General features: G+C 43.3%; 1 protein-coding gene and 1 long non-coding RNA gene across 2 annotated transcripts; one reads left to right on the plus strand and one right to left on the minus strand.

Annotated features, from left to right (window-relative positions):
• Positions 1–1815: 1815 nt before the first annotated feature.
• dpy19l1l (dpy-19-like 1, like (H. sapiens)) lies at positions 1816–24719 on the minus strand. Its single transcript, XM_034611471.1, has 22 exons — positions 24254–24719; positions 23858–23882; positions 22701–22788; positions 20563–20700; positions 19779–19899; positions 17179–17272; positions 16926–16983; positions 15295–15386; positions 14326–14425; positions 13276–13353; positions 11668–11754; positions 10630–10689; positions 10118–10198; positions 9864–9965; positions 9155–9226; positions 7728–7810; positions 7583–7607; positions 6033–6152; positions 5771–5945; positions 5219–5318; positions 4747–4872; positions 1816–4621 (listed from the first exon to the last, which is right to left on the minus strand). Exons 1-22 carry the CDS (start codon positions 24705–24707, stop codon positions 4450–4452), a joined length of 2451 nt encoding a protein of 816 aa, XP_034467362.1. The 5' UTR covers positions 24708–24719; the 3' UTR covers positions 1816–4449.
• On the plus strand, positions 24587–25691 carry LOC117777028. The gene is made up of 2 exons (XR_004616532.1): positions 24587–24693; positions 25570–25691. It is a non-coding gene; the product is annotated as an uncharacterized LOC117777028 (long non-coding RNA).
• The last annotated feature ends 775 nt before the right edge of the window (positions 25692–26466 follow it).

A 26466-nucleotide genomic window follows, 5' to 3' on the forward strand; every position in this document is an offset into this window, starting at 1 on the left:
AAACAAATGTCAAATTTTCTCTCAAAAATTACCATTATTAGCATTAAAATATTTAGACGATATAGTCAATAAACAATTAGATAAGATAAGATAATCCTGTATTAGTCCCACAATGGGGGAGTTTTCAATACTACAGCAGCAAGAGTGATAATAAGTAACATGCAATACTTAAGTGTAAGGATAATGTAAACAAATGTAGAAAAATATGAATGGAATAAAAACTAATATAGTGTAAAAACAAGTATATGTACAGTGACGGGATTTCACATGAACCATTTTATTGCACAGATTAATGAATATTGCATAAATATAATGATCAGAAATTCCCCAGTTTGGGATCTATCTATCCATCCATCCATCTGGCTCACATTATCATTATTATTATTATTATTAATAAATCTCCCCTATATAATGATAATTTTCTTTATTTCCTTGCACTCTGAAGTTGCCAACTCTCAGGGTTTTATAAGACACCAAAAGTAAAGTCAATTATTTTACAGCTTGATCTTGAGCCAAACATTTTTCTTCCTTTCCCAAGCCTCGCTAACAAAATCTGCAATTAATAAATTAAGTCACTTCTTATAGCTTGTGTTGAACTCGGCTAGCTGCTATTTCAATACATACATTATCTAAAATATTTGTCATGTTACTTTCCTGAAAAAAAAACAACTGAATCCCTTTAATTTATCCATCATGCTGCAGCAGTAAAGGGAAAGCTTGTGTTTCTTTGTGGGGGGGGCAGGATTGTGCCACCCTGTGGTTACACTGTGCAGCTTTGTTAGCGGCTGATGTTTTCTTTTCACGCCTGTTCAGCCTTGAGCGAACTGAACTTTTGCTCAAAGGAGCGATTGAAAAGCTGATACCAGACTCAGATGAGAGTGTGTGTCTCGTTCCACTCGAGGCCAGGAGGTGGAGCAGGTTTACACCGACTCCTCCTCGGCTCTGAAGCTGACAACCAAAGAACAGGGATCACCAGGTCGGCCTCACGCTTCAGTTCCTTCAGGCTGTAGAGGAATCCATATTTACAGTTTCTGCAACACCAGCGCTCATGGGAGAAAGCAGTAATTTAAATTTTCACTGTACGTACAGCCTTAAAAGTTAAACTACCAAAAAAGTTTGTGTTATTTTCAATGTAGTGATGTGAAAAAAGATCAATTTAGCGTAGTTAATAAACTCAAGATAGCAATATGCAAAGTTTGAAGTTGATACAGATAATACAAACTTAGTTGAAGTGTTAGCTTTAAACAAAAGGCTTAACCAGCTCTCTACAGATTCATTTAATCAGCCTGAGTTCCCTCGGCTCTCCACCAGCACCAGTTCATCCACCGGCTGTAATGGCTACAGCTCATATTTGACTGGTCCTTCTTGAATATGATGCTCTCATCACCATCGCTTGAATCATCTTCTCCTTCAGTGGAGCAAAACATATTTATATCCATTTAAGACCAAGAAGCTGTTGATGCAAATATTTTTATTTTTTTTAAAATACAGACAAAATAGACAAATATTATAAAAGACATCTGAAACACAACAGGAATCAACTACTTACGTCAAAGTGTTTCTGGAAGTGTGACACGCGCGGCCCCACTCCTGAACAATGGGCTCTTGACTCACGAGATCACTTCTACATCAGTTCAAATCATCAGTTCTCATATGAGCTTTACACAAAGAAACTGATCTGAAATCAAATGCTCAACATCTAAAAGACTAACTGGTTTGTTCAGCCGCTCACTGAGAAGCTCTTTCTGAAATGTGAATAAAGGTTTGTTTTGTTTTAAAAGTGTAGTTTCACTCATTTCATTTGTTCTGTCATCTCACTCTGATGCTTCATCAATAAAACCATCTATACAGTGTCGTACCGAAATGATTCCAACCAGTTACAAACTCGTACATAAGACTTTTTTAAAGAAATTAAACTCTGAAATACTCCAACTACTGTGAAGGACAATGCTAATGCTAATCTCAGTTACCACCACTGTTGGCTGCAGCTTCGTTTTTTCATGTCCAGGCCTGAGTGATATCAATCTTTATATCTAACGCTGGGCAAATGAGTTTTATTTCCCCAAACGAGGAACTACGTCTCATTCTGTGCCCTCACGGAGTTGTGATATAAAAAAGATCCTGTGTTCTGTAAAGCTCCACATCTGCTACTCTCCCTCTGAAATATGGCACCAAGCTTTGAGGGCCGAGAAAAGTCAGTTCACAGGAGAGGAAACAAAACAAATACAGACGAGTGACTGCATTTTAAATTGTTCAGGGAGTCTGATTATAACAAACCATCAATACAAAATGCAGCTATGCAGCCACTGATTTGACCTAAAGTGGGAGTAAAGCACACTTTCAAATCCTCTTTTCAACACGATAAAACCTTCAGGCTGCACACAAAGGACACATTCTGTATACGCTCATTTGTTTTCTTGCTAAGAGTAAAATGAGAAGATTGACATCCATCTCTCATCTGCATTAAAACCACTGAACATGAAGCTGCAGCCAGTGTGTGGTGAGCTTAGCAGAGGAAAACAGCTGAACTCTGACTACTGCGCCGCTCGGGCCCCAATTCTCTGTCCAAACCCGACAGGCCTGATTACACGCACATGAAAGAAAGGAAAAAGGCAATTACCTCTGACCCACAATGAATCGGAAGTATTTTTTACGCTTCTCAGTGATCACACGTTGATTTGTGTGAAACCAGATTAAACAAACGAGATAGAACATGTAAATCAGGGAGAATTAGAGGTTTAATTTTAAACCTGTGGACAGCACCAAGCGAACTGTTTCCCCCTTTTCCAATCTTTATGCTAAGCTAAGCTGATAGCCTTCTGGCTCTAGCTTCATATCCAACACACAGGCATGAGTAGCATTCATCTTCTAGTCAAACTGTAACAAAGCCATATTTTCTTAAAATACTGAAGAATCATTATCAGAGTCCAAACCAGCGAAAGGAGACAACAACTGCTACCATTTACATCAAGTCACTGCTACAGTAAAGTAGTTTGGATTGGCTGTTACAGAACTCACACACTGATGGTTCTCAAAATGCACATCGTTCATCTGCTACAGTGCCCAGAATATAATACCCGCCATTGATAACAAAACTTCCTTTGGCAATTAACAATTATTCAAGAAACACAAAGAACCTTTTAAAGGCCAAACATCAGTATTGTACAAAACAGCTGTTTGGGTATTTACAAAAAGGTCGGTACAGGGCAGAGTTAACGTAAAACCACTGGATTTTCTTGCCATAAAAACTCTTTATGCCAGTTTATGACTGAATTAAGAACTTAGCGTCTGCTAAAAAAGTTCTTGAGTGAAATGAACTTCGAACCAATGCTGAGTAACGAGCACAAAAAGAAAAGCTTGAATCGAATTTTCACCTGTTTCACTTGACTCTTAAAACACTGTTTGCGTCGGAAGAAAAAAAACGTCTCAACATGTTGAAATTTGCATAAAAATATTCACACAAATAAATTATAGAAAGGAAACTGAAAATCTTTTCAGAGTTTAACACTGTGCATAACAATAGAAGCTTCTGTCAAAGTTTGCAAAGGGTATTGCTTCACAGTATGTGGACATCATCGGTTGGTCCTGCGAGACAAGAGGTCCTTCTTAAAGCAACACTAGGTAACTTTTACTGAGCAACAGCGCCACCTGCAGCCACACGAGGGGACTGATTCTGCTGGGCTCTGGTCCGAGCGATGAAGTGGTTTTCACGAAAAGAGAAACTGAACGGTGGATATTACCCGTGATCCTCTGCTTCCTGAACCAGGAATGTCGGCACCAAACTCTGCTTAGAATTCTTCATATTTTTTAAGTTTCCTGCTGAATATTGGAGATAAACTCTGTTTTTAACTGATCTCAGTTCAGCTTCACTCTTCACCTGGAGCTGATTGTGACGGTTGCAGCTGTGACTCTCAGTCAGTTCTTCTCACAGGAGATCGAACCCACTCACCAGAGTCACAGAGAACAGATGTTCAGGGAGTGAAGGAGGAAAACTTTCTCCTTGTTCACAGTCAATGAATCAAGGGGCTGATTAAACGTTATAAAAGTTACATAGTGTTGCTTTGAGTGACAAAACAAAACAATGATGTTTGAACAGCATCTCTTAAAAATAAATGAGTGTGTAACAGAACTAAAGCAAAAGAGCTTTAACACCCGTTGGCTTTTACTTGGGCACCAACTGGAGCATTACGGGAACGTCTCTGGATGACAAAGCTGCAGCAGAAACTAATACTGAGAAGCACTAGGTCAATCATGATCATTTAGGCAAATCCGACCTGTTATCAGTCCACCGCTCAGTGAATCACAGCTCTCTCCGATAAAAGGGGAACTGTGGGGGGGTTTGAGTTTTTTGAAGTAAAAAGCAGCAACGGCAGTGACTGACAAAAAAACCAGAAGGGTAGAAGAGGTGGAAAGAAGAAGTTTGGAGCTGGATCAGTTCGTCCGACAGCGTTATCTGAGCTCTTTGGTGACTTTGGGGACTTTGAGAACTTTGTAAATGTCGTTGGAAAAGACTGTGGTGAAGTGGGGTCGTGAGTTCTTGGAGATGTGGGTGCAGAGGGGAATTTTACCAACATTTTCAGTATCCTCGACGTCCCAGATCTCTGGCATGCTGCATCCAGGCCTGGATGAAGAGAGAGGAAAGAGTTAATCAGGAAAATAAACTATTTCTCCTTAGACTACTTCATGTTTCCTCTTTGGCGTTCTCTCTGGATAGAAGCACCAGAATCACTGCCGGTGTCGTGGTACCTGGTTCGCCTGGTGCACCAGGAATCCTCCAGGACGAAGAAGTCCACTCCCAGCTGCATCAGATTCCTCTTCACGGTTTCTCCGGACATGCGGCTGTACATGGAGTAAACCAGCTTGGTTCTTTCCCTGCGAGAACAAAACAGATTAACACTACTATGAACCAGAGGAAGGACTTTTACGCAGAAGACGAATCATGAAAAGTGAAATATTACAGATCTAAGAGTGAGAAAATGGTCCCATATCTCAGACTTAATATTTTTAGATTATTTCATATTTAAATGTACTTATTATATGAAGCATTGTAGATGAACAGTTATTCTTCAAGGAAATTATCCAATTATTTCTTCATTGGATTTTAAGATTGAATCTGGGCAGCATTAACTTGTGGTTCTGTCTGTGCTGCATATTAACCAGGACTCCTTCAGGGTGAAATACAGGTTGTTTCTGTTTCTCTAACGCAAACTCCACTGACCTCAGACCAGCGTCTTCATAGTGGGGATGGTTGACGATGGGACGACCTGTGGACAGCTTCACACTGGCCATGGTGGGCATCGCTCCCGCAAACACGGAATCTGTGTCACAGAAAAACACTAAATTTAACAGGTGTCCTTTAATCAGCTTTGTCACCAGTTGCTGAACTTTCACTTCTATCCTGTTGTATTATCTCTACTTCCTGGTTTAGGTTCAAACGAGGGACACCACTTCCCCCTGAGTGTCTCCTAAAGTTTGTGATTGACAGTCATTAGTGTTGACGGGAGGTGACTCTCGGGTTCTATGAGACAGTTTCACAGAGCTCATTCCCATTGACAAAGAAAAAGGGAGATTTGTGAATCACACCAGAACTTCACATAAAACCGACCGAGCTGTAAACTGCTCTTTTGTGTAGCTCCTTCCTCGTCACGGTTCTGTGGTGACAATCATTATTTGCTGTTTTCTGTAAATGCTTTCCACCGTGCATCATGTGTGATGATGATATGACACTCACCTCTACCTGTATCTTTAATACGAGAGAAAGAAAACCTACCAGGACGGGTGTTGTCCTGGATCCAGTCCAGCAGCTCCTCCTGCGGCAGGTTGCTGAACTCTCCGATGATCCCCCACTGGGCCTGCAGGTTGGCCACTCCCTGTACGGCCATGGCAGCCATGACAGCAAACACCACGACCTGGTGCTTAAACCTCTCCCCGATCCAGCCGAACACCTGACACGGGGACACAGAGGGGTCCTCTCCGGTTACACGTCAAACAGTGTTTTCCAGGGGTCACTTTCTACGAGGTGAGAGACGCACCTGTTTGGAACAGATGAGCGAGGCCATGATGCACATGTGAGGTGTCAGGAAGAGCTTCAGACGCATGATGAGGACGGCCAGGACGCCGAACGCCAGCAGCTGCAGACTGTGGTACACCAGCTGGAGGGCGACACGTCCACAGACAGTCAGTCGTCAGAGGTGGCAAGAAGGTGCAGAGAAAATAACAGAGGCAATAACAGAGAAATAACAGGGAGAATAACATAAGACAGATCTTTTTAAAATACAAAAATCTACCAGAAACTTTGAACACAACAGTTAAACAAAGACCAAAAACAAAACTCCAACCAAGACATCTGAGAAGACATCTAGATTCACATTTCTTCAATGTAATTTTACATTACTGCAAACATTAAAAATTATATATTTGGGTTGGAAATTGTTCATCTGACAAAGAAAGCTATTTAAGGACGTCACCATGAGTTGTGAAAACTGATTTCATCATCTCCTAAAGTCCTGCTAAAATACGTATGTAAGTAAATAAGTATGTAAGACAAATTTACGCATATGATTCAATAACAAGGTTTTTTGAAATTCAAACAACCAGTGGGCAAAATTAAATATGAATTCTCAAATTCTCTCTTCAAATCCCTGAAATGCACTCTCTCTCTGCCTGACCCAATGTTTTCAAAGAAAATAAAGAAAACACGTGATTACGACATCAAACCGTTGATGTGATGTAACATGAAGAAATCTTTGAAACCTGGATTGAGGAAGAGCAGTTCACTGACGCAAAATGCAAAAGCTTCACCGTCACATTAGTTTGTTGCTAAACTGTGAATCTTAACACCGCGCTACGTAGGCTGCATTTATATGCATTTTGCATTCTGAATCGTTTCAACTCGTAATGTTTTAAAAGCCGACAATGAAATTATAAGAGAAGCTTTCTCAAGTGGATCTAAAAGCTTTTCTGAACAAGCTGTGTATAATGACATGTGCGTGATGCTTTTAACACAGTTCCTCCTGTGAGCAGTGAGAACGCCCCCTGGAGAGTTTCTCATCGAGCCACAGAAACATTAAAGCAATTATCTGGGAAACTCAGGAAGCTTCGGAACGCACACACACACACACACACACACACACACACACACACACACACACACACACACACACACACACACACACACACACACACACACACACACACACACACACACACACACACACACACACACACACACACACACACACACACACACACACACACACTGGTGGAGGAACATCTGAACGTTCCCCTGCCCTGGGAGGGATATTAGAGAAAATGACATGAAGCAGCTGAACAAAAGGCGGCACAGTGAGATTTCATAGCAGAAGAGAAGCTGCCTTTCATTTCTTAGTAATGAGAAAAGGGCTGAAAACCACTTAGGGCGGTGGTAACTGAGCAGATGCAAATGCACTGACAGAATCTAATGAAATACAAAATCGGTTTAGAGAAGTGGAACAACGGGTTAAAAATGGCAGAAAGTTCACACCGAGGTGTCGCCAAGAACTTCACAATAACAGAGGATGTGAAAACAAGTTTTTTTTCTCACCTCTCCTTTTGCAGAAATTTCAGACCTGCAACCCAGAAGAGACAGAAATATATAAACTCAGCTACAATACCACATGTTTGCGCACCTTCCTATTTCACGATTTTCATTCCGTTGGTAATTTATTGTAAATCATCGCGTCACTCACCCGGCGGCTTCGTCGACATCGTCGCTCTTGCCTGACGCCTTCCCGCCGCCCCCCCTCAGGAACCGGACGACATCCTGGCACGTCTAAAAAAGGACAAGTTGTCAAACTGTTGGAATAAAAAACGCCTCTTTCTAGCAGCCGGCTCCTGTACTGGCAGCCATTGTTTGTCAAATTGACTCGTGTATTCTTAGCTTAGCGTGGGCAAGGCATGATGGGATTAGACTACATGCAGTTTGTCCCCCCCCCCCCCCCTCTAACATACAGTCTGTACGCCGGCAGTTTATTAGGTTCATCTGGCGGGAAATGAAGCAGCCTAATCCAAATCCTACTCACCTACATACTCAGCAGGAGATCTTACCTTCGTGAGTCAGTGTTCAGTTTTAATTGAAGCTGTTTAACGTGGCACTGATTCAACAGAACAGTCACTTTGAAGGATGTAGTTTGAACTAAACTGTAATACACAGAGGTCTTTCTGTCATTGAGCCTTTCCTCACTGATGTAAATAGGTGCAGGGAATAAATCTGTACCTGTACTTGCTTTCTAAAAAGCATAAACATGCACTAAGACAACAAGTAAGACAAACATAACCCATATTCTAGATTCAGCAGTTGCACTCTGCGGTTGAAATGTATGCACGGTAATCTGTAAGACTAAAAACTACAAACACTATGAAGAAGACTCTTCTGACTCTTATTTCACACAGATTTTATAAAGGAGAGATGTTATTTTTAGGTTTTTACGTTATTTTGTGTCGCCTTTTCCCATCTTTCACATGTTCTAGTATATATTTTTTATCACCTCCGCCAACGAGGCTGTTTACTGCGGAACCAGGAATATGTTTTTGCACTTTCTTTGCAGTGTTTCCCACAGAGTTCGTTGCATCTATGACAGTAGGGGGGTGCACATGCAAACGCAAAGAGGATGCTATACTAGGATGCAGCAACAGAGCAAAACTCCAAGAGATCTCCTGTGTTATTAAAAATTTAACAGGAACCACTGCTTGAACGTGGCGGGATGGAGCATTAGCCTCTGTGGAGGTATGTGTTCTCAGCCTTATCTGAACATTAGACACTCGTATGTTTCGGCTTCAATTATTTCTCAGAGCAATTAAACTTTACAAGCGTCTGACAGGGATGTAAAAATCATTTTTTTTGCCCCTGTTCTGGTCTGTCAGGTTACAAGCACACTGCTCTGACTTCTCCGAAGATTTATATTTCGTTTTTCTGCAGAGTTTCAGTAAAAGATAACCCTGCTGGAGATCAGCTCACACATCTTCTCTCCCTTTAATGTCCTCAGGACGCTTTGAAACCAGACGTTCTGCAGTTAACACACAAACTTCTCGTCAGATTCGTTCTTCTGCTTCTAAAATGAACCAAAGTCTTCGTCCATTTCTGACATATGGTCCAAAAACCTTTGGGAGGACTCACCCTCACGGCAATGAGAGCAACCACCAGCATGTTGAGGGGAAGCAGGAACGTCTTGAGGTAACGAAGAGGCGTCTGAAGGGGAGAGAAAGACGGAGACATGGACATCAATAATCTGACTATTAACCTTGTTATTAAAAAGACATTACTCCAATTATGATTTTTATATGATTTGCTGATACAGAATTCCATTCATACTCCTGTTGACATGATACAGAGCTTAGTCAACATAGCTTCCACAACATCAGCTGTTCCCAATAGAATTTAAAAAAAAGAAGGCTTATGACCTCATTTGGGTTCTGGTAATCAGAAAAATGTTGTTTACACGGCAGCGTCTTATTCAGAGTATTGTCGTTATCAGGTAAATATCAGAATATTGATGTAAGGTTAAACTAGTGAGGTTTGGTGAGAGAGTACGAGACCACGGCTTTGTCGTGAAGTTTAAATTCAGAGCACAGATCTGATTCTCTCCATGCTCTCTGATTCAAAACAGCAGGTACATCTTTTTATCTTCACGGGAGACTGTGACATTTTGAAAGCTTAAGTTTGGCAAGATTTTCACAACAGACCAGCTGAGACTGGCATTTTATCAGCAAACAAGGACGCGGCGTACACAGCTCTTTCGTTATCAGCGCTTCCTGCAGCTTTGACTCAAAGAAGATAAACGTGTTACTCTGAAGAGGAGCTCGATTTTGGTCAAAGCGAACCTCACCTCCAACTCCATGAAGTCAAATTCTGCAGCACACGTGTACATCAGAGTGTGGAAGTCCTTGTAGCTGGTGAACTTAGACTTGATCAGTCCACTGATGTGAGCCTGCAAAAGAAAACCAGATGATTTTAATACATGCTAAACAAATATGACGGACAACCTGAAAACATTTTACCTGTGGCTGTTGCTGTCTCCAGCTCTGAGGCACGAACAAAGTGGATTCAGTGTAAAGTTACTTTAAAGTTTCTGTCACTTACGTCGTCAGAGGCACCGAGGATTGTGGACAACATGAACTTGAGCAGAACGGTGGAGCCGACCCACGCCAGACCCTGCATGACCTGAGGAGGAAGAGAAGACACACACACTGACAGGTTGAACACACAAACACACAAACACACACTCAAACAGGAACCTGGAGTCAGGTTGGGAACAAGCCAGTGAAGCTCAGAGCAAATTCAGCCTCGTCAATTATCTGACCTCTAGTTTTGAATGTGAAATTCAATGCAGATGTAGAGTAATAATACACAGAAAGAGCCTTGAGAAGTAACAGACATAATCAATTCAATGATAAATTGAAGGCACAAGTGAGTATTTAGTAAAGATGTTTAACATATTCTCTCAGGACATTTGTGTTCATTAATTATCTTTCATTGTTTTCCCTTTCACAGTATACAAATATAAAAATATTATAAGAATACCAATCATCATAGACAAATATGAAAAGTACAGTAAGTGGAGTAGAATCAAGGCAGCAGTGAATCCTACGTACCATGATGATGATGCCAGGTTTGAAAACCTTAGCAAATTGATCCCTCAGTGCAATGATGGCCTGGAAAACAAAATCAGTAAGGCACAAAGTAAAACTCCAGAAATGTTATAAAACAGTATATATACATCTTCTCGATCATATCTATTAAATAAATAATCATCATCTTATTGTCTTCACACTCATCATGTGACATTGTCGATGACAACAACACGATGGGAAGTGATTCTCCAGCTCGTGGTTCTGCGAGCTGAGCTTCACCGAACGTTGAATAGTCAGGTCATCGGCTGTTTGTCCAGCAGCAGTGGCTTCAGGTTCTGTCCAGCAGCAGGTCTTTACTTTAGGTTCTGAGGACTGAGTCCAGCAGCAGGTCTTTACTTTAGGTTCTGAGGACTGAGTCCAGCAGCAGGTCTTTACTTTAGGTTCTGAGGACTGAGTCCAGCAGCAGATCTTTACTTTAGGTTCTGAGGACTGAGTCCAGCAGCAGGTCTTTACTTTAGGTTCTGAGGACTGAGTCCAGCAGCAGGTCTTCACTTTAGGTTCTGAGGACTGAGTCCAGCAGCAGGTCTTTACTTTAGGTTCTGAGGACTGAGTCCAGCAGCAGGTCTTCACTTTAGGTTCTGAGGACTGAGTCCAGCAGCAGGTCTTCACTTTAGGTTCTGAGGACTGAGTCCAGCAGCAGGTCTTTACTTTAGGTTCTGAGGACTGAGTCCAGCAGCAGGTCTTCACTTTAGGTTCTGAGGACTGAGTCCAGCAGCAGGTCTTTACTTACTACAGCTCAACTACTGCAGGACACTTTTACAGTTTCAGAAAGAAAACTGCAACCAGCATCACCACAGGCCGAACAAACAGCTGATTCCAAACAGGCGGGTTCAGAACCAGCGCTGCTTTTCCCAACTGAAGCCCATTTCCTCCTGTCATGAATTCACTTGTACAAATGTGCTCATTATTATTTTTTGGACTAACTTGTTCTGTCTTGTCAGTAAATCTCATCTCAGGACATTCAACACTTGTTCGTACAGTTCAGTGGATCAGACTCACCCAGATGGAGACGAGTGAGGAGGCGTAGAACGATGTGAGCAGCATGGAGTTACCAAACATCAGGATGAAGCAGACGCCGAGTGTGATCTGTGGGGGGGGGGGGGGGGGGGGGGGGGGGGGGGGGGGGGGGGGGGGGGGAGACAAGAAGGAGGTGTTATTCATCACAATCCTGCAGAGCTGAGTCTGACTGTGCACAGCGACGGTAACCAGTGTTTCCAGTAGCTCCATGTGCATGATCTGTCTGTGTAATTAGAAACAATGCTCCACACACAAGCTTGGCATCAGGCTCAGGGGCCCAGTTGGCTTCTGTAGGTTTCCAGTGATCCCCCCCCCCCCCCCCCCCCAAAAAAAACACAGCTTCATTCTCACTGCCGGCAAATAACAACATCTCTGTGTCTCTCCAGCAGGAGGGGGGGGGTCTGGGAATCAGATCGCATTAACTGTCAACAATAAGTCTTTATTGCGACCGTGCGACCGTGTTGCTGGAAACACTCCAGAGATTTAAAACCAGTGCATTAAAGTTTGAACACGCAGCCACTTGCAGGAAATAATCCCATTAAATTCACTTTTTGATGCCTAATCCCACAGTGAAGAGAGGAATAAAGCGCCCCTCTGTATTAGACTCGACAGCGGGGCGACCGAGAAGGGCTAATGTCTGTAGGGCGGCAAATATAAATATATTAATTGATTAGTCATAGAAAATTAATGGTTAACCAATATATTGTATTGATTGATAAATGCTGCTCATGTACTTGATTAATCGAGGGGGTCCAAAAAATGTCAGATAATCGAATTTTAAAACATTCAATTAATCAGACAAATGACAGAGAGATTAATTGATAATAAAAGTATTGGTTGTGTCCAGATCTCCTGGAACAAGTGTCCCTGCGCCGGCTCGTTGACGCTGTAGGTCGTAGAGGACACACGCTGGGTTTTGTGTCTGTACTCTGTGTTTAAGAACATGCACAGACACACATGCGAGGCTAAAGTCATTGTCGCCAAGCTCTCTAAATTATGCAGAACCGTATGTCTTCTCCTGACACAAATCTTACCATCTTGCCACAAAGGGACTTTCTCCTTATCAGCGGCGCACACAGGCCCTGGCTAACAGCCGGGCACGCCGAGGGATTAGGGGAGAAAGAATGTGCAGGAGAAGGACGAGCGGCCGGAGGGAAACGCACACACACACCGACACAGCCATAATATTCTTCTGTCCTTGGCAGTGTCCGAGTCGCCCACATATCATCTCTCTTTAATGGTGAAAAGGCAGCGGTGCACGCTCAGCAGCACAGTTAATAATAAAGAAAAGTCATCCCCGTCTCTGCTGGTGTCGTCCTCCCGGCTCATGTGCAATTCTTTCCCGGCCGAGGAACCAAGTGAGATAAGAAGTGAGGCAGAACACATTACACCTCCGAGGACCGCGGCGGCTGGAAAGACTTCTTATTTACGGTGATACAAAAATGAATCCACGCGCAGCTATGTTTCTGATTATTTAAATTTTTTTCGTCTCACATGCACAGATTGGTAATTTATTGTTTTTGTGCATTCCTAATTATTTCAGTGCCACTGCAAGAAACACAGGAAACCCTCTGATGAGTTGAACTGTACCATATGAGTGACCAGGATGGACTGCATCTTGGTGGGACCCAGGTAGCCCAGGATGTACGAGGCAAACAGAGACGCCACCTGAAAATAAAACACAAAAAACAGGGTCAATAATAATAAGAGAGCATAAGCAAGAAAAACATCCAATATGTGCAGAGTTCAAATCTACAATCTGAACCTGAATAAGAGTCAGAAAACGAATGGAATGGAATAATACTACAGACACATAGACTGTTTATAAAGATGGAGGACGTGTCAGGATTACAGGATCTGCCATTTTGTGCCAATGACGTCATTTGTCGTGTTGACAAGGAGTTGTTGTGATTTTTGAGTTTGTTCCACGTCCCATCTACTAACATGGAGAAGGCAGACCTATAGGGAGCCAGCCACCAGGTGTTATCACACAGTTTTGGCTTCACTTTTAGGAAACTACCGTGTCGTCCATCTTTACAAACCGAGGAGTGTGCAGGGTGGACATTCAGCTTTCTGCCCTCAGGCTGGTTTACACATACAGTGGATGAGGCTCACGAGTTAAATTAGCAGCATAGTAAAATAAAACAAAGATAGAACAGCTGTTAAATAAGTCGCCTCTTTTTTAAAAACGCCTGCACTGACAGCAGCTGTGCCCTGAGGGGGCCGTCAACAGCTTGGGCTAAACTGTTGCTGAGCACAGATGCTGGCAGCAGCGACCCGTTTGTTCTCCGGCTCTGTCTGCCAGCCTACGCTCTCGCTCTCATCATTCCTCTCTTTAACTCGCCTGTCTGAGAGAATCTGACCTTCCAACTGTGTCAAATATTCCCCTTCAGATCTTAAATATATCCTTTTCTAATGCATGTTGGGAGAGCTTTGATCAAATGACGATGGAAACGATGCGTTCTCGTAATGTCACCTCTCGCTCTGTCCCCTCCTCTCCTCCCTCTTCCGTCTTCACCTGCCTCTGAACCCTTTGCTTCCTTGCCAGAATCCTGTTCTCGCTCCAAGTCTCTATTCTCTCTAATCTCCTCTCCGACCACATTCTCTCTCTCACTGGGTTTCTCCTGCTCCCTTGTTTACCTGAGTGAGCAGCACAAACTGGGCAAACTGCCAAGGCAGCATGAAGCACACATTGGAGACGCCGAGAGCGACCATGGCCGCCCGGCTCAGGTTCCGTGTCCTGTGGAGAGAAGAGACACGACGAGACGAGGGAGGAAAATAGATAAAAAAATACAGGAATGGAGCGGTGAGAGTGAGAGTGTGTGTGTGTGTATGGAAGATAAGAGGAGCTGCATTAAGACGCTTGAGAAAACACACACACACACTTTCAATTTCACTCTTGAATGTACTGCAAACACCTGGTTATGTACCGAGAAACCACGGCACAGGCTTCACTCTCCATTAGACTGAAGGTAGCTGACTGTTGACTGAGCTCGCACAACGCGAGGTGGCGTCCGCTCGCTGACAGTGCAGTGAGACTAATCTGCGACAAGTACTTCAGCTCCACAAAGAGGCTGCTTCTGTGCACAATTTAGCCGACAACAGAAGCACGCTCCGCTTCAGCACAGTAATTACCACACAAAGGGCAAACGGGTAGAATGTGTCTGGAGCCTGTTCTGCTTTAATGTCACAAGGAAACAGCTTCCTGATCATTACCGCTCTGGTTGTTTCACACATTTAAAGTTCAACGGGGTGTGAGGATGAAAGAGAAAACAGACGCTGCTGCAATTCTCAAACAAAATTCATATGTGTGTGTGTTTAACATATAAACATTGTTAGATACAGATTATAGAGCAATAGATGTAATGGCCCGTCGCTGATTGAGGTTAAAACCAAAACTAAACAAACAGAATTAAACTAGAATATCACTCAGTGAAGCTCAAACCTTCACCGAGGCCCAACAGCCCCTTACATTCAATGAAGCTGCATTAAGTGATACACACTCATAGATATCATTCCTCTACACACGTCTGATTTTATTCATAAAGATCCATAATGTTTAAAAAGAGTAAGTAAATCCCAGATGCTTGAGACTGGAGGAGAGTTTACCGTAGGATGTAGGTGAGGAGGAGCATCTGCAGGACTAAGAAGGGGTAAGCGAAACTCTCCCTCAGCGGCGGAGTCCACATCACACGAGTGCTCTGATTACAAACACACAAACACACACACACACACACACACACACACACAAACACAAACACACACAAACACAAACACAAAAAACACATGTTAAAAAACTAATTGAAGCATCACAGTGGGTGGAAAAACAACATCACTTAGCAAAGATGAAAACCAATTTGCATTTCCTCTGCAGCCAACAGATAACTTCAGTTATTAGCTCCTGTATTAACCCTGGGAAGTGGCACACTGTTTTTCGAGCTTCTAATTTAAGACCTACGATATATGTGACTTTTCTACCATTTGGAAAAAATGTATTTACTGATGTATTTACTGATTTGATGTTTACTGCTGCTGGTAGATGTTTCTCACACACACTTGCATATATTTATCTGCCAGATGTTTTTGTCCAAACCTTCTTCATATTGTTTGTCTTCATTACGTCTCCATGCAGATGTTCAAATGTTCACGTGCATGATACAGAAGCCTGTATTCGGTGTAGAGTCCTGAGCAGAGCCTCGACTGTTTATGCCGAAAATAAACCTAATACAATTTTTCATTTGTAACTGTACTGTTCTCTGCTGTGTTTTGTCCACCTCGTCCTACTCATGTTGCCAAGCTGCTCTTTAGCCACTTAATAAGAGGACGTAATTACATGTGGCTGGTTTTTGGTTGAGAACAGAAAAGAGGTTGAAGAGAGCAGACAAACCTTTTATGACGCAGACATATCTGTATCTGTGTTTATGTTCCCCCTGATATGAAAACTTGTATTTGTGTTTATTAGTTATTTATAATACAACGTATGGTTCAGCTGTAAAATATCAAGCCTCATCTACTTTTCTTTGTCAAAAGGGTTTGATAACGACATATTAGGAATATTTTACATTTCTAAGAATATATAAATTGGCCGGTGGAGCAGTAATGGAACAGTTTTACTCACTAATATCTAAATTATCATCTGCCCCCAAAAAACCATGTTGGATTGGACTCTGCATTAAGAGAAACTTGCTTCATATTCTTCACTGTTTGTGAAAAGAGAACTTGTCTCTAGCACCTGATAAAATCTCACACCACTACTTATATGCAATACCACACTTACCACTTCAGTATTATCTCAGCTCAGAACACTTTACCAGCCCTTAACTTCCTCAAAAGAAAATAGGACAATTTCCGATTGCTGCTGAAATGCCACAAACCACTGATGAAAAGAGGCGAACAGGATGTTTGACAGGACTGAAAAACACCGAGTGTGTGGAAATGTCAGCGTATTGATCTGGAGAAATAGAGACTCACAATTTGTTCTGGTTGGAAACTGGAGAAAAGGAGGTGGGTGGAGGGACTGGGCTGCGAGTGCCAGCCCAAAACAACTCTAAGCCCCTTTGAGGAAATGAAATGAGCTCCCATTAACCACCCTCTGCTCCTCCGAGAGCCTTTTTTTAAAAATTCGGAGTTTTACACATTTCAGAAGCTTAGACCCAGAGAGGCTGAGCTACAAAGCTTCAGCATTCAAATCCTGCCTCACTGAAAGTGATCGCAAGGAGGGACAAGGACGGCACACTCACTTCGCCGTGATTGAAGAAGAAGCACATGGTGGTAACGACGCCGCCCAGCCGACTGCCACTAGGAGGGAGAGAGTGAGAAGAGAGGCAGACGGATTCAGAAAGGTCAACCTTCATCGGATCGGTCAAAATCCAGGAGACAAACCACAGAAGGGTTATTTTTTCTTTAGGTTTGACAGCTGCCAGGTGAGATGGACCATAAAAACTCATCCTCTCCTCCCGAGCGTCAGAGCGTGACAGGAGCGAGCGGAGTTACCTGAGGTAGGCGCCGTAAACGAAGAACAGGCTCATCATCAGGCCGTTCAGCACGAACACACAGGCCACGTAGAAATACGTCGGATCGCCCATTCCTAAAGTGCACAACACACACCAACAAAGAGAGAGAGAGAGGGATGAGCCTTTTTCATAAGCAGGGTTTACTGAATATGAAAAAGAGAGAAGAACTCCCAAAAACCAAAATGCACTAAAATCCTGCTTCTCAATTGTGAGAATTTGAAGCTTTTCTCTGTTTTTTATTGACGCAAATAGAAAATCTTTTGGTTTTGGACAGAATATGAAAATGTTATTAGTCAATTTGTATTATTTGTGATTAACTGTAAAACGTCTGGTCAGCACAGAAGAGAGGAAACTGTGAGTCCATGTTCTCAACACTTCTAAATCCTCCTGAACCTTTAGTTTTCTTTAGAGATTTGTATAGAAATGGCGTCTCCTTTCAAACTGCACCACTTGCATCTCGGGTGCTGTTTTCATTTGGAGAACTCCAACTTGACGAAGTTAGGTCAGTGCAAAAATAGCCCCCGAAAGAAGCAGCACTTCTGCAAAGCTCCTGGCTGCGATAATAAATTCACGGCGCTCTGCTTTACCTACGAGGAACCGCACATCCTGATCCCCTGAGGTTTTCTGCTGCTTCTTCTTATTTTCAGACACAATTTAGATCAAAATAAATAAAAATGTGGGTCTGTAAAATATACAATACAGTATTTGTGCTTTTCTGTATCAACATTGTCAGACCTTTCATGCAAATACTTAAACATAAAACCTACTGTCGAGGGTCTACTAATGTTTAACAACGCACTTACTCACCACATAAAACCAAATACCTTCTGAAACATAAAGCACAGCGCTGCCACACATTGTGGAACAAGAAGACTTCAGGCGAAAGGATCATTTCCACAAAGGATCATAAAAGAGCTGGATTTTATTTCACATCTGAGAACATGTTCCCTTTGACCAGCTTCCACACAACAGAAGATAGAACCATATATTACACTGAATAATCACACGTTGTTGAGTTGTGATGCAGAAGCACTGGTTCCTGAATTCTTTTTTTACCCGGTGGCTAAAAGCAGGTTTTCCAGCACCGGTGAATAATTTGCTTTCAGCAGCGCCGCCAGACAAATTAGCAGGTACACGGAACAGATTGATGAGGCTGTAATGACTAACAAGATACTGGGGAGCGTGTTGATATTATTAAAAGCTGTTTCATCACCGGGATGTGAATGAAAATCACTTGGAGAAAAACAACAAAGTGTGAAAACCTGCTCCAACAAACAAGCTCCGTCTGGAAATATCTCTCCACTCCGTCATTGTGACTGTTGGCTCCTGTGTCATGTTCGTGTAAACACAAGTGAACAAACCTGTGTACATTGACCCGGCTGCACTTCACTGATGAAACAAACATGAGGTTTCAGCTCAACAAAGAAAGCTGACAAATGTTTTTCGCTTGTAAACTGTTTCACTAATATGGGAAAGAAACAACTACACCTGCGTTAAATGTTAAAACACGTTTTTTCTTGCCCTCGGGGCCACAATAATCAGATTGTGTTTCTCTCACTGTCGCAGTGTTAAACCTGTTGTTCTGTTTCTGCTGTGATTTAGATCCTAAATGTCAAACAACGCCTGACATGATTTTATGTGACCTTCTATGTTAATACCTGTTTTTTTTCCTTTTTACTGACAATAGAACTAAAATAACGAGTCGGTTAATGAATCTAAAGACTATTAATTGGCAAAATTCCTCATAATCAATTTATTTTCAACCAAAATTCCAAATATTACTTAATTTCATCTTTCGGGAAATGTGAGTATCTGCTGCTTTTCTTATGTGATGGCTAAAACTTTTATATAGTCATTTTAAAATAGTTTCTTGGCCGACTTATTGTATTAAAACTCCACCGATTGTCTGTGGACCTCACAACTACAACAAGACTCCACGACATCACTACGCCTGACCAACAGTCCGGTACACAAACCACTGTACAGCCAGGATTTGCTGTATTAATTTGTTATTTCTCTTACACTTCCAGTTGTCATGTTGAGCTGAGAGAAGCGAATTGTCATCTGGCTTCAGCCTAATTGTGAACTGACATGAAGAGTGGTTTGAATTCTCTCATGATTCGCTGCAAGAAAGCAAAGAAGCATTTTCCCCCAAAATCTAAGAAGCAGAACTTTTCATTGAGCAAAAAATGTTCAACTCTTTCAGTTGAAGTATCGACTCCAGCCGGAATCCACTGAGCTTCCTCCTTAGTTCAGTTCCCTCTGTGTAAATTTATACATTTTCTCTGAGCTGCTCCTCCAGAGACTTTTTAACTGCTTCTGTCCACGAGTGAAGAGAATCATCAAAGCTTGTGAAGAAATTAGTCAGAGTGAGTATTTTAAATGTCAGCGTAGCTCTGGGTCAATACTGTGATACTTTACGCTTGTGTGAGGCAGATATCTTATACTACTGTCTGTAATTGATTTTGTGTGTGTGTGTGTGTGTGTGTGTGTGTGTGTGTGTGTGTGTGTGTGTGTGTGTGTGTGTGTGTGTGTGTGTTTGTGCAGAAGAGAGTGGAGCTCCATGGCGACAGTGTGTACCTTCACAACTATCCACAGGCGTGAGTCCTTCTCCTCTGTTGATGGACCAGCACATCTTAGTGGGAATCCCAAAGTAGCCCATTACACCGGTGTACATGCGGTACCAGCTGGCCAGGACCACCTGAGGAGAAGAGACGGACGACGGGAGGAAGGACAATCGGTGAAAAACCTGTTCAAACAACACGTCTCAAAGGACCTTTCTGTCCTGATTCCTCTGAGGAGCGGAGACACTTAGAAGTTGTTTACTTTTGAACTGACGGATCCCCTGAGGTGAAAGTGATGATCTGGTTTTAGCGAAGGACAGAAGTAAATCAGTGTGAAACCAGTTTTAAAACTAAATTTACCAACGATCTCTGGTGCAGACACAAGAAGCAAAGTGCGAACAAACCTGACAAGAGCGTCATTAACTGAGTCGTTAGTTTCAACCCTGATCCAGACAACAGAAGTGTTTAATTATAGCCTGTCATTGAGTTAATGAGAAGCTGCAACACAACCTGGATGTTTTCTACACGAGACTCTACTAAATGAGACAGGAGGAGAAGAAAGAACGGGTTTGTTTGAGCTACTCTGATGATTTGCTTTGCCATCGGAAGCAAATGTTTTATTTGTGGCTGAAAAGAGGAACGTTTTCTGCACATTAGAGCACGTAACCCTTTTCTATTTAATAACACAAATTTGAATTATGGACCTGAAATTAGCAGAATGTTTCTCCTCTGAGTTTTTGAAGAATATCCTGAGTAATGCTTCCACCCTACAAATCATAAGAACACCACGGGAACATTACCTCTGGGTAGAGATTGAATCTCTGCAGTGTGTTGATAACCAGGGGGTACTCTGTCAGCCGATCGTTCATGACCAGGTGGAGACCGTCCAGGAAGGAGGGAGCCTCGATGATGGTCTTATAATAGGAATAGTACAGACCCTGGAGTCAAAAAGAGAGAACGAACGACAGATTAAACTCATAACCTCAATAAAACTCAATGTGAGGGAGAGGATTGTTGGGTGGGGATTGTTAGAAAGAGAAATGTCAGGGCCGAGTGATGGAGGGGAAAGGGAGAGACTCCGAGAGACTGAGTGATTCAGAGAGACTGAATATAACTCTGCTCAGACAGCTCAGGCTGGAGACGCAGGCGGGAGCAACACAGCCCATCTGCTCGCACACAGTGGGAACCGAGCAAGAGAAATATTCTGTTTGCATACGATTAAACTGTCACCTTCAGTGTCATCTCGGAAAAAGGGCGAGAAGCTCGGGGAGCGCGTCAAGCATCAGCAGCTTTTACACAGCTACTGCCGTTAAAGAACGTGCGACATTAAAATCACGGGTCTTCGCCCGGTTCTGACCTCGTGCGGCGGCCTCTACAGCGTCCGAGACAGGAAGCGATAGACCAGCACAGAAATGAGACGTGTGCCGACGATGTCAGATTTGAAGAGCGGGTCCCACATTGTTTATAACGCTGTGGGAGGAACGTATGATTTTCTCTGATTGTGCAGATGATACACTTGGTCTCATATGAACTGAATGTTCCCCCTGTTTCGAAGCACAATCTGCCATCAAGCGAACCCAAAGGTCAGTTCACCTTCGTTGAACTTTGTTCTACACGTTCGGTCGGTTTATGCAACGGACACAATGATGTCAAAGTCAATATTCTGGTAGAAAACCAGCTCCTGGTTTTAGAAAATAACCCACGGCCCAGATTTAAAACTGCAGCCACAGAATCCACAGTTTCTCATCACTCTGTTCTACGCTCATTTATAAACCACTTTTCGAAACCTGGCATTACTCCCTTTGTTCCCAGCTGAGCAATCTGGTTGAACAAAACCGATGCTTGTTTTAAATCAATAAAATGCCTGTTTCTTTCTTTGTTAAATCGAATCTATCGTTCCAAATGTCAGAATAAAGCGAATCATTCTCCACATAATTTCCTCTGAGAGCAGCCACCAAAACATCGTGTTCCACTGAGGAATGTTTGTGCTTTATCCTAAATAAAATGATTGATGACGAAATTACCTGTAGATAAATTTGTCTTTGGGCTTATCTCTTAATGGTTTGGGCTCTAATGGTTACACACGCTTACACAGCGACGTCTTGTAGAATGCATGCATCCTGCTGTAATCTGATCATGGAAGTGAAACCCGCTAATAGGACGTTTCAGTTCAGTCTGAGCACGACATATAATGAGGACATCTACAGCGCTTAAGAGTATTTTTAAAGGCAAATTAGCTCTTTGTCAAGCTGAGCTGTGGCAGACGGAGAGGGAGTTTTTCACAGACTGTAACTTTGGAAGATATCCACTTTTAGTTCTGCAGCTCAGACTTCTGAAGCATCACACGAGCTTCAGATAAACTCTGGAATAAGTGGGGTTTTGTCCCCCCCCCACACTGAAACTGAAATGACACTCAGAAGAGCCACCAAGGCCCAAGGGTCCGCTAAAAATTCAATCAGGCTGCACTAACTTTCACACGCTCAGTGAAAATAATCAGTCTCCTAAATATGTCCGATTTTTTCATCAAGATGCAGGAATCATTCCATGAGAGATCAGTGAGAATGTCAAAAACATCTAGTTATGATAAATTATATGAAATTTCTGGATCCGCCCTTTGATCCGTACCAAACGTGTGGTCATCTTTTAGGGGTGAAAACATAACCTCCTTGGTGGAGCTAAGAATGTGAAGCTACTCTTTAAAGGGGGGCTGTGGCTTAGGGGTTAGAGCGGTCGTCCTCAAACCAGAAGGCCGGCTGTGTGATCCCAGCTCTTCCACAGTCCGCAAGCCGAAGTGTCCTCGGGCAAGATACTGAACCCTGAACTGAAAGTGGTCATCAGGACTAGAAAAGCTCTAGATAAATATCATGCTCTTGCAATTACACAGTCTCATAATATTCTTCATAAAGACAATTATAAAACAATGAACTTGATACTTTACCATCTCAGTCCTGAAAGCCATCTCCTTCTCCAGGTTTGACAGGTGTGAGAAGTGTCTGTCATTCTCAAACAGCTGAGAGAGATGGTGCCTGAGGAACAGAGGGAAATCACAGGTAAACACAAGCAGGGACGATGGAGTAATAACCAGTAAACCCAGGGAGTAATAACCAGTAAACCCAGGGAGTAATAACGAGTGAACCCAGGGAGTAATAACCAGTGAACCCAGGGAGTAATAACCAGTAAACCCAGGGAGTAATAACCAGTGAACCCAGGGAGTAATAACGAGTGAACCCAGGGAGTAATAACCAGTAAACCTATGGAGTGATAACCAGTGAAGTCATGGAGTAATAACCAGTGAACCCAGGGAGTAATAACAAGTGAACCCATGGAGTAATAACGAGTGAACCCAGGGAATAAGAACTAGTGAACCCAGGGAGTAATAACCAGTGAACCCATGGAGTAATAACCAGTGAAGTCATGGAGTAATAACAAGTGAACCCATGGAGTAATAACCAGTGAACCCAGGGAGTAATAACCAGTGAACCCAGGGAGTAATAACCAGTGAAGTCATGGAGTAATAACAAGTGAACCCATGGAGTGATAACAAGTGAACCCATGGAGTAATAACGAGTGAACCCAGGGAATAAGAACTAGTGAAGTCATGGAGTAATAACGAGTGAACCCAGGGAATAAGAACCAGTGAACCCAGGGAGTAATAACCAGTGAAGTCATGGAGTAATAACGAGTGAACCCAGGGAATAAGAACCAGTGAACCCAGGGAGTAATAACCAGTGAACCCAGGGAGTGATAACCAGTGAACCCAGGGAGTGATAACCAGTGAACCCAGGGAGTGATAACCAGTGAACCCAGGGAGTAATAACCAGTGAACCCAGGGAGTGATAACCAGTGAACCCAGGGAGTAATAACCAGTGAACCCAGGGAGTGATAACCAGTGAACCCAGGGAGTGATAACCAGTGAACCCAGGGAGTAATAACCAGTGAACCCATGGAGTGATAACCAGTGAACCCAGGGAGTAATAACCAGTGAACCCAGGGAGTAATAACCAGTGAACCTATGGAGTAAAGACCAGTGAACCCATGGAGTAATAACCAGTGAACCCAGGGAGTAATAACCAGTGAACCCAGGGAGGAACTCACCAGTGCAGGAACCCAGACAGAGCAGCTGTGGACACAGAGAAATAACTTTGAGTTGTGCAGAAATAAAAACCATTAACATGTCACTTTGAGTTTGCTGTGATGGTTTCTCCTCTGGTGCAAACTGGTGGAGGAGAGACAACAACATTAGCTTCAACTTTACCAGGAAACCTGTTAACACGTGTGGAGCTGCACCAGCAGCAGCGGCGGCGGCCACTTTAAAGGGATTCGAACCAGCAGCCACCACGGGAGGCTAACTGCCGGAGCTACATCGCCCCGGTGAGCTAACGTTAGCCCGCAGATCCGCGGCGGCGATAACTTAATTTAGCGCTAATGCTACGGAATAAACGTGAGGGCGACGCTAGCTTAGCGGCTAACGGGCTAGCGCCGACAACTTACCGAGGAGCAGGGTGATCCCCAGCCGCCCCAGCGCGGAGGGACTCAGCCCCAGCTTGTGTCCGATGCCGGAGAGCCCGTTGGGGTGAGAGCCCGCTTTGCCCTCCCTGCCCGGCCGCCTGCCGCCGCTTTTACCGGGGGGCGACACGAGCGGGTTCCGGTCGCGGTCAGCCGGGGTCGCCGGACTCCTCCCGGTCTGTTTCCTGCTCTTAGCCACCATGGTTCTCCAGGAAGAGCCGCGGCGAGGTGGAGAGAGAAGCCCGGAGGAGGCACCAGTGGGCGGTGTGAGCGCAGCTGAGCAGCCCCACGGAGGCTCGGGTCCGCTCCTCCGATCTGCCCCCGGTTCTCCCGGAGCCACGACACCCGATGGCGCTGCGCCCCCTGCCGGCCGCCTGCCGCTGCCACACGGGGCTTCCAGCAGTAACCATGGTGACCGGTAGCCTGTGGGTACCATCATATTCAGGATGGTCAAATAAATAGAAAGGACAAAAGTAAATGTGCAATTTAGCATCATACTATTGTTATGTGAGCTTCATCTGTTTAATAAGAGTGTAAATGCTGAGGGAGGCAGATTGTAATGTAAAATACACAGAAAAACAACATAAATGAAAACAAAAATTAATAAAGTGTGTGATACGGAGGCCCAGAGGGCTCAACACATGCAAATACAACGAGGGAAATGTTTTCCAGGGAACCCAAACAAGTGATGAACCTGTATGATGAAGTTATTAGAGTCTGCTATGTCAGCGGTGATGGAACTTCACAAGGCGTTAAACTGAAGAACTACAGGTGCATCACTTTTTTTAGTCCCCTGGAAATATTAATTTGTCGTTTTCTAAATTCGCAGCGTGTTTCTGTATTTGCATGTGTCGTCAAATTGAGGACGTTGATTTCTTAATTAGCAGTGCGTTGAGTAGAGGCTCTAATATTGTTGCCATCTCAAAAACTTTAAAGGGATTTGCTGGGGCCGAATAAATGAGGGCAATATAAATCTATTTGTATTTTAAAACATAGGACAATAATAATACTGACAATATCATTTCTGGACATAGAATTTGTCTGTTTACTATTTAACACAATTGTATGAATGTGTCATGCATCGAGTCAGTTCCACCTACATCTGTAAACCAGTAGATGTCACTAAACAACCACAAGATTACATGTCTGCTTCCTGAACTCACAGATTTCACCTCCTGGAAGAGTCTGTGTTGATCCGCTGATGATTCCAGTTATTCCAGAATAATCCTTATGTTGGCGTCATTCTCCAAAATATCTATTTTTATGGTTGTTTTTTCCTTCCTCTTCTTGTTCTTCTCCAGTTTCAAAGATTCAGCTTTTCTTAATAGCAGCCAGACAACAGCCGCAGCCTTATCACCATCATCCCTGAATGTAAGAGATTCTGCAGATCCCTGGGCCTTGACAGGGGAAATTGTATTTTCATCTAAAAAAAATATGGCAACTGGTAAATGAGCAGACGAGCAGATACTGATGCCTTTGGGCTGAGATATCGGTGCCATATTTTAAACTGGACGCTGTGGTGCTCTATCTGGCGACAGAGACGGGAACATCAGGAAATATGAGTTGATCTCATCTGTTTGGCTTGGAAGGAGCGAGAGGGGGAAAAATCCTGTCTGCCGTCTGGTGGTGACATCATGACAGCTTCCCTCCAACTCCACAAACAAACACCCAGCGGTGAAACCTTGCAACACCAACTCCTGCTCGGTGCCGATGTGGTGGTGGGCCTGTGGGTAAGAAGAGAGAACATGGAGGGATAACAAGTTTCGGGGGAGACAGTGTGTTTGTTTTCTTCGCTGGCTCAGCACCGAGAGTCCGAGAGTCTGCATGTGAGAATCTGTGAGAATCACCACGAGGAAAAGGAGGAGAAGGAGTTGAACGCAGAGTCGAAGCTGTTTGTGCAGAGGTCAGATCAGTGAGGAGTTCCTCAGGGCTGTGATACTGAACATGTGGGAAACGACATATTGGTTAAATCAGTATTGATCTGGTCAAAGAGGTTATTGTAATGTTTTTTTTAATATTGCTCTTTAGCAGTTGGCAACAAGTTTGCAGGGAATTTTTAACAGAATTTACAGTTACATGCATTATTATTCTGGGACAGTGTAAGAAGACCTTGGGCCGCCCCTTAAAAAACAAATCTCAATTTAGGTCAAATATTTGTTATTCTCCTCATCACTTCACAAGCGGAGCCACAGAATGTC

This window comes from Hippoglossus hippoglossus, chromosome 16, assembly GCF_009819705.1.
Source record: "Hippoglossus hippoglossus isolate fHipHip1 chromosome 16, fHipHip1.pri, whole genome shotgun sequence".
Classification (NCBI taxonomy): Eukaryota; Metazoa; Chordata; class Actinopteri; order Pleuronectiformes; family Pleuronectidae; genus Hippoglossus; species Hippoglossus hippoglossus.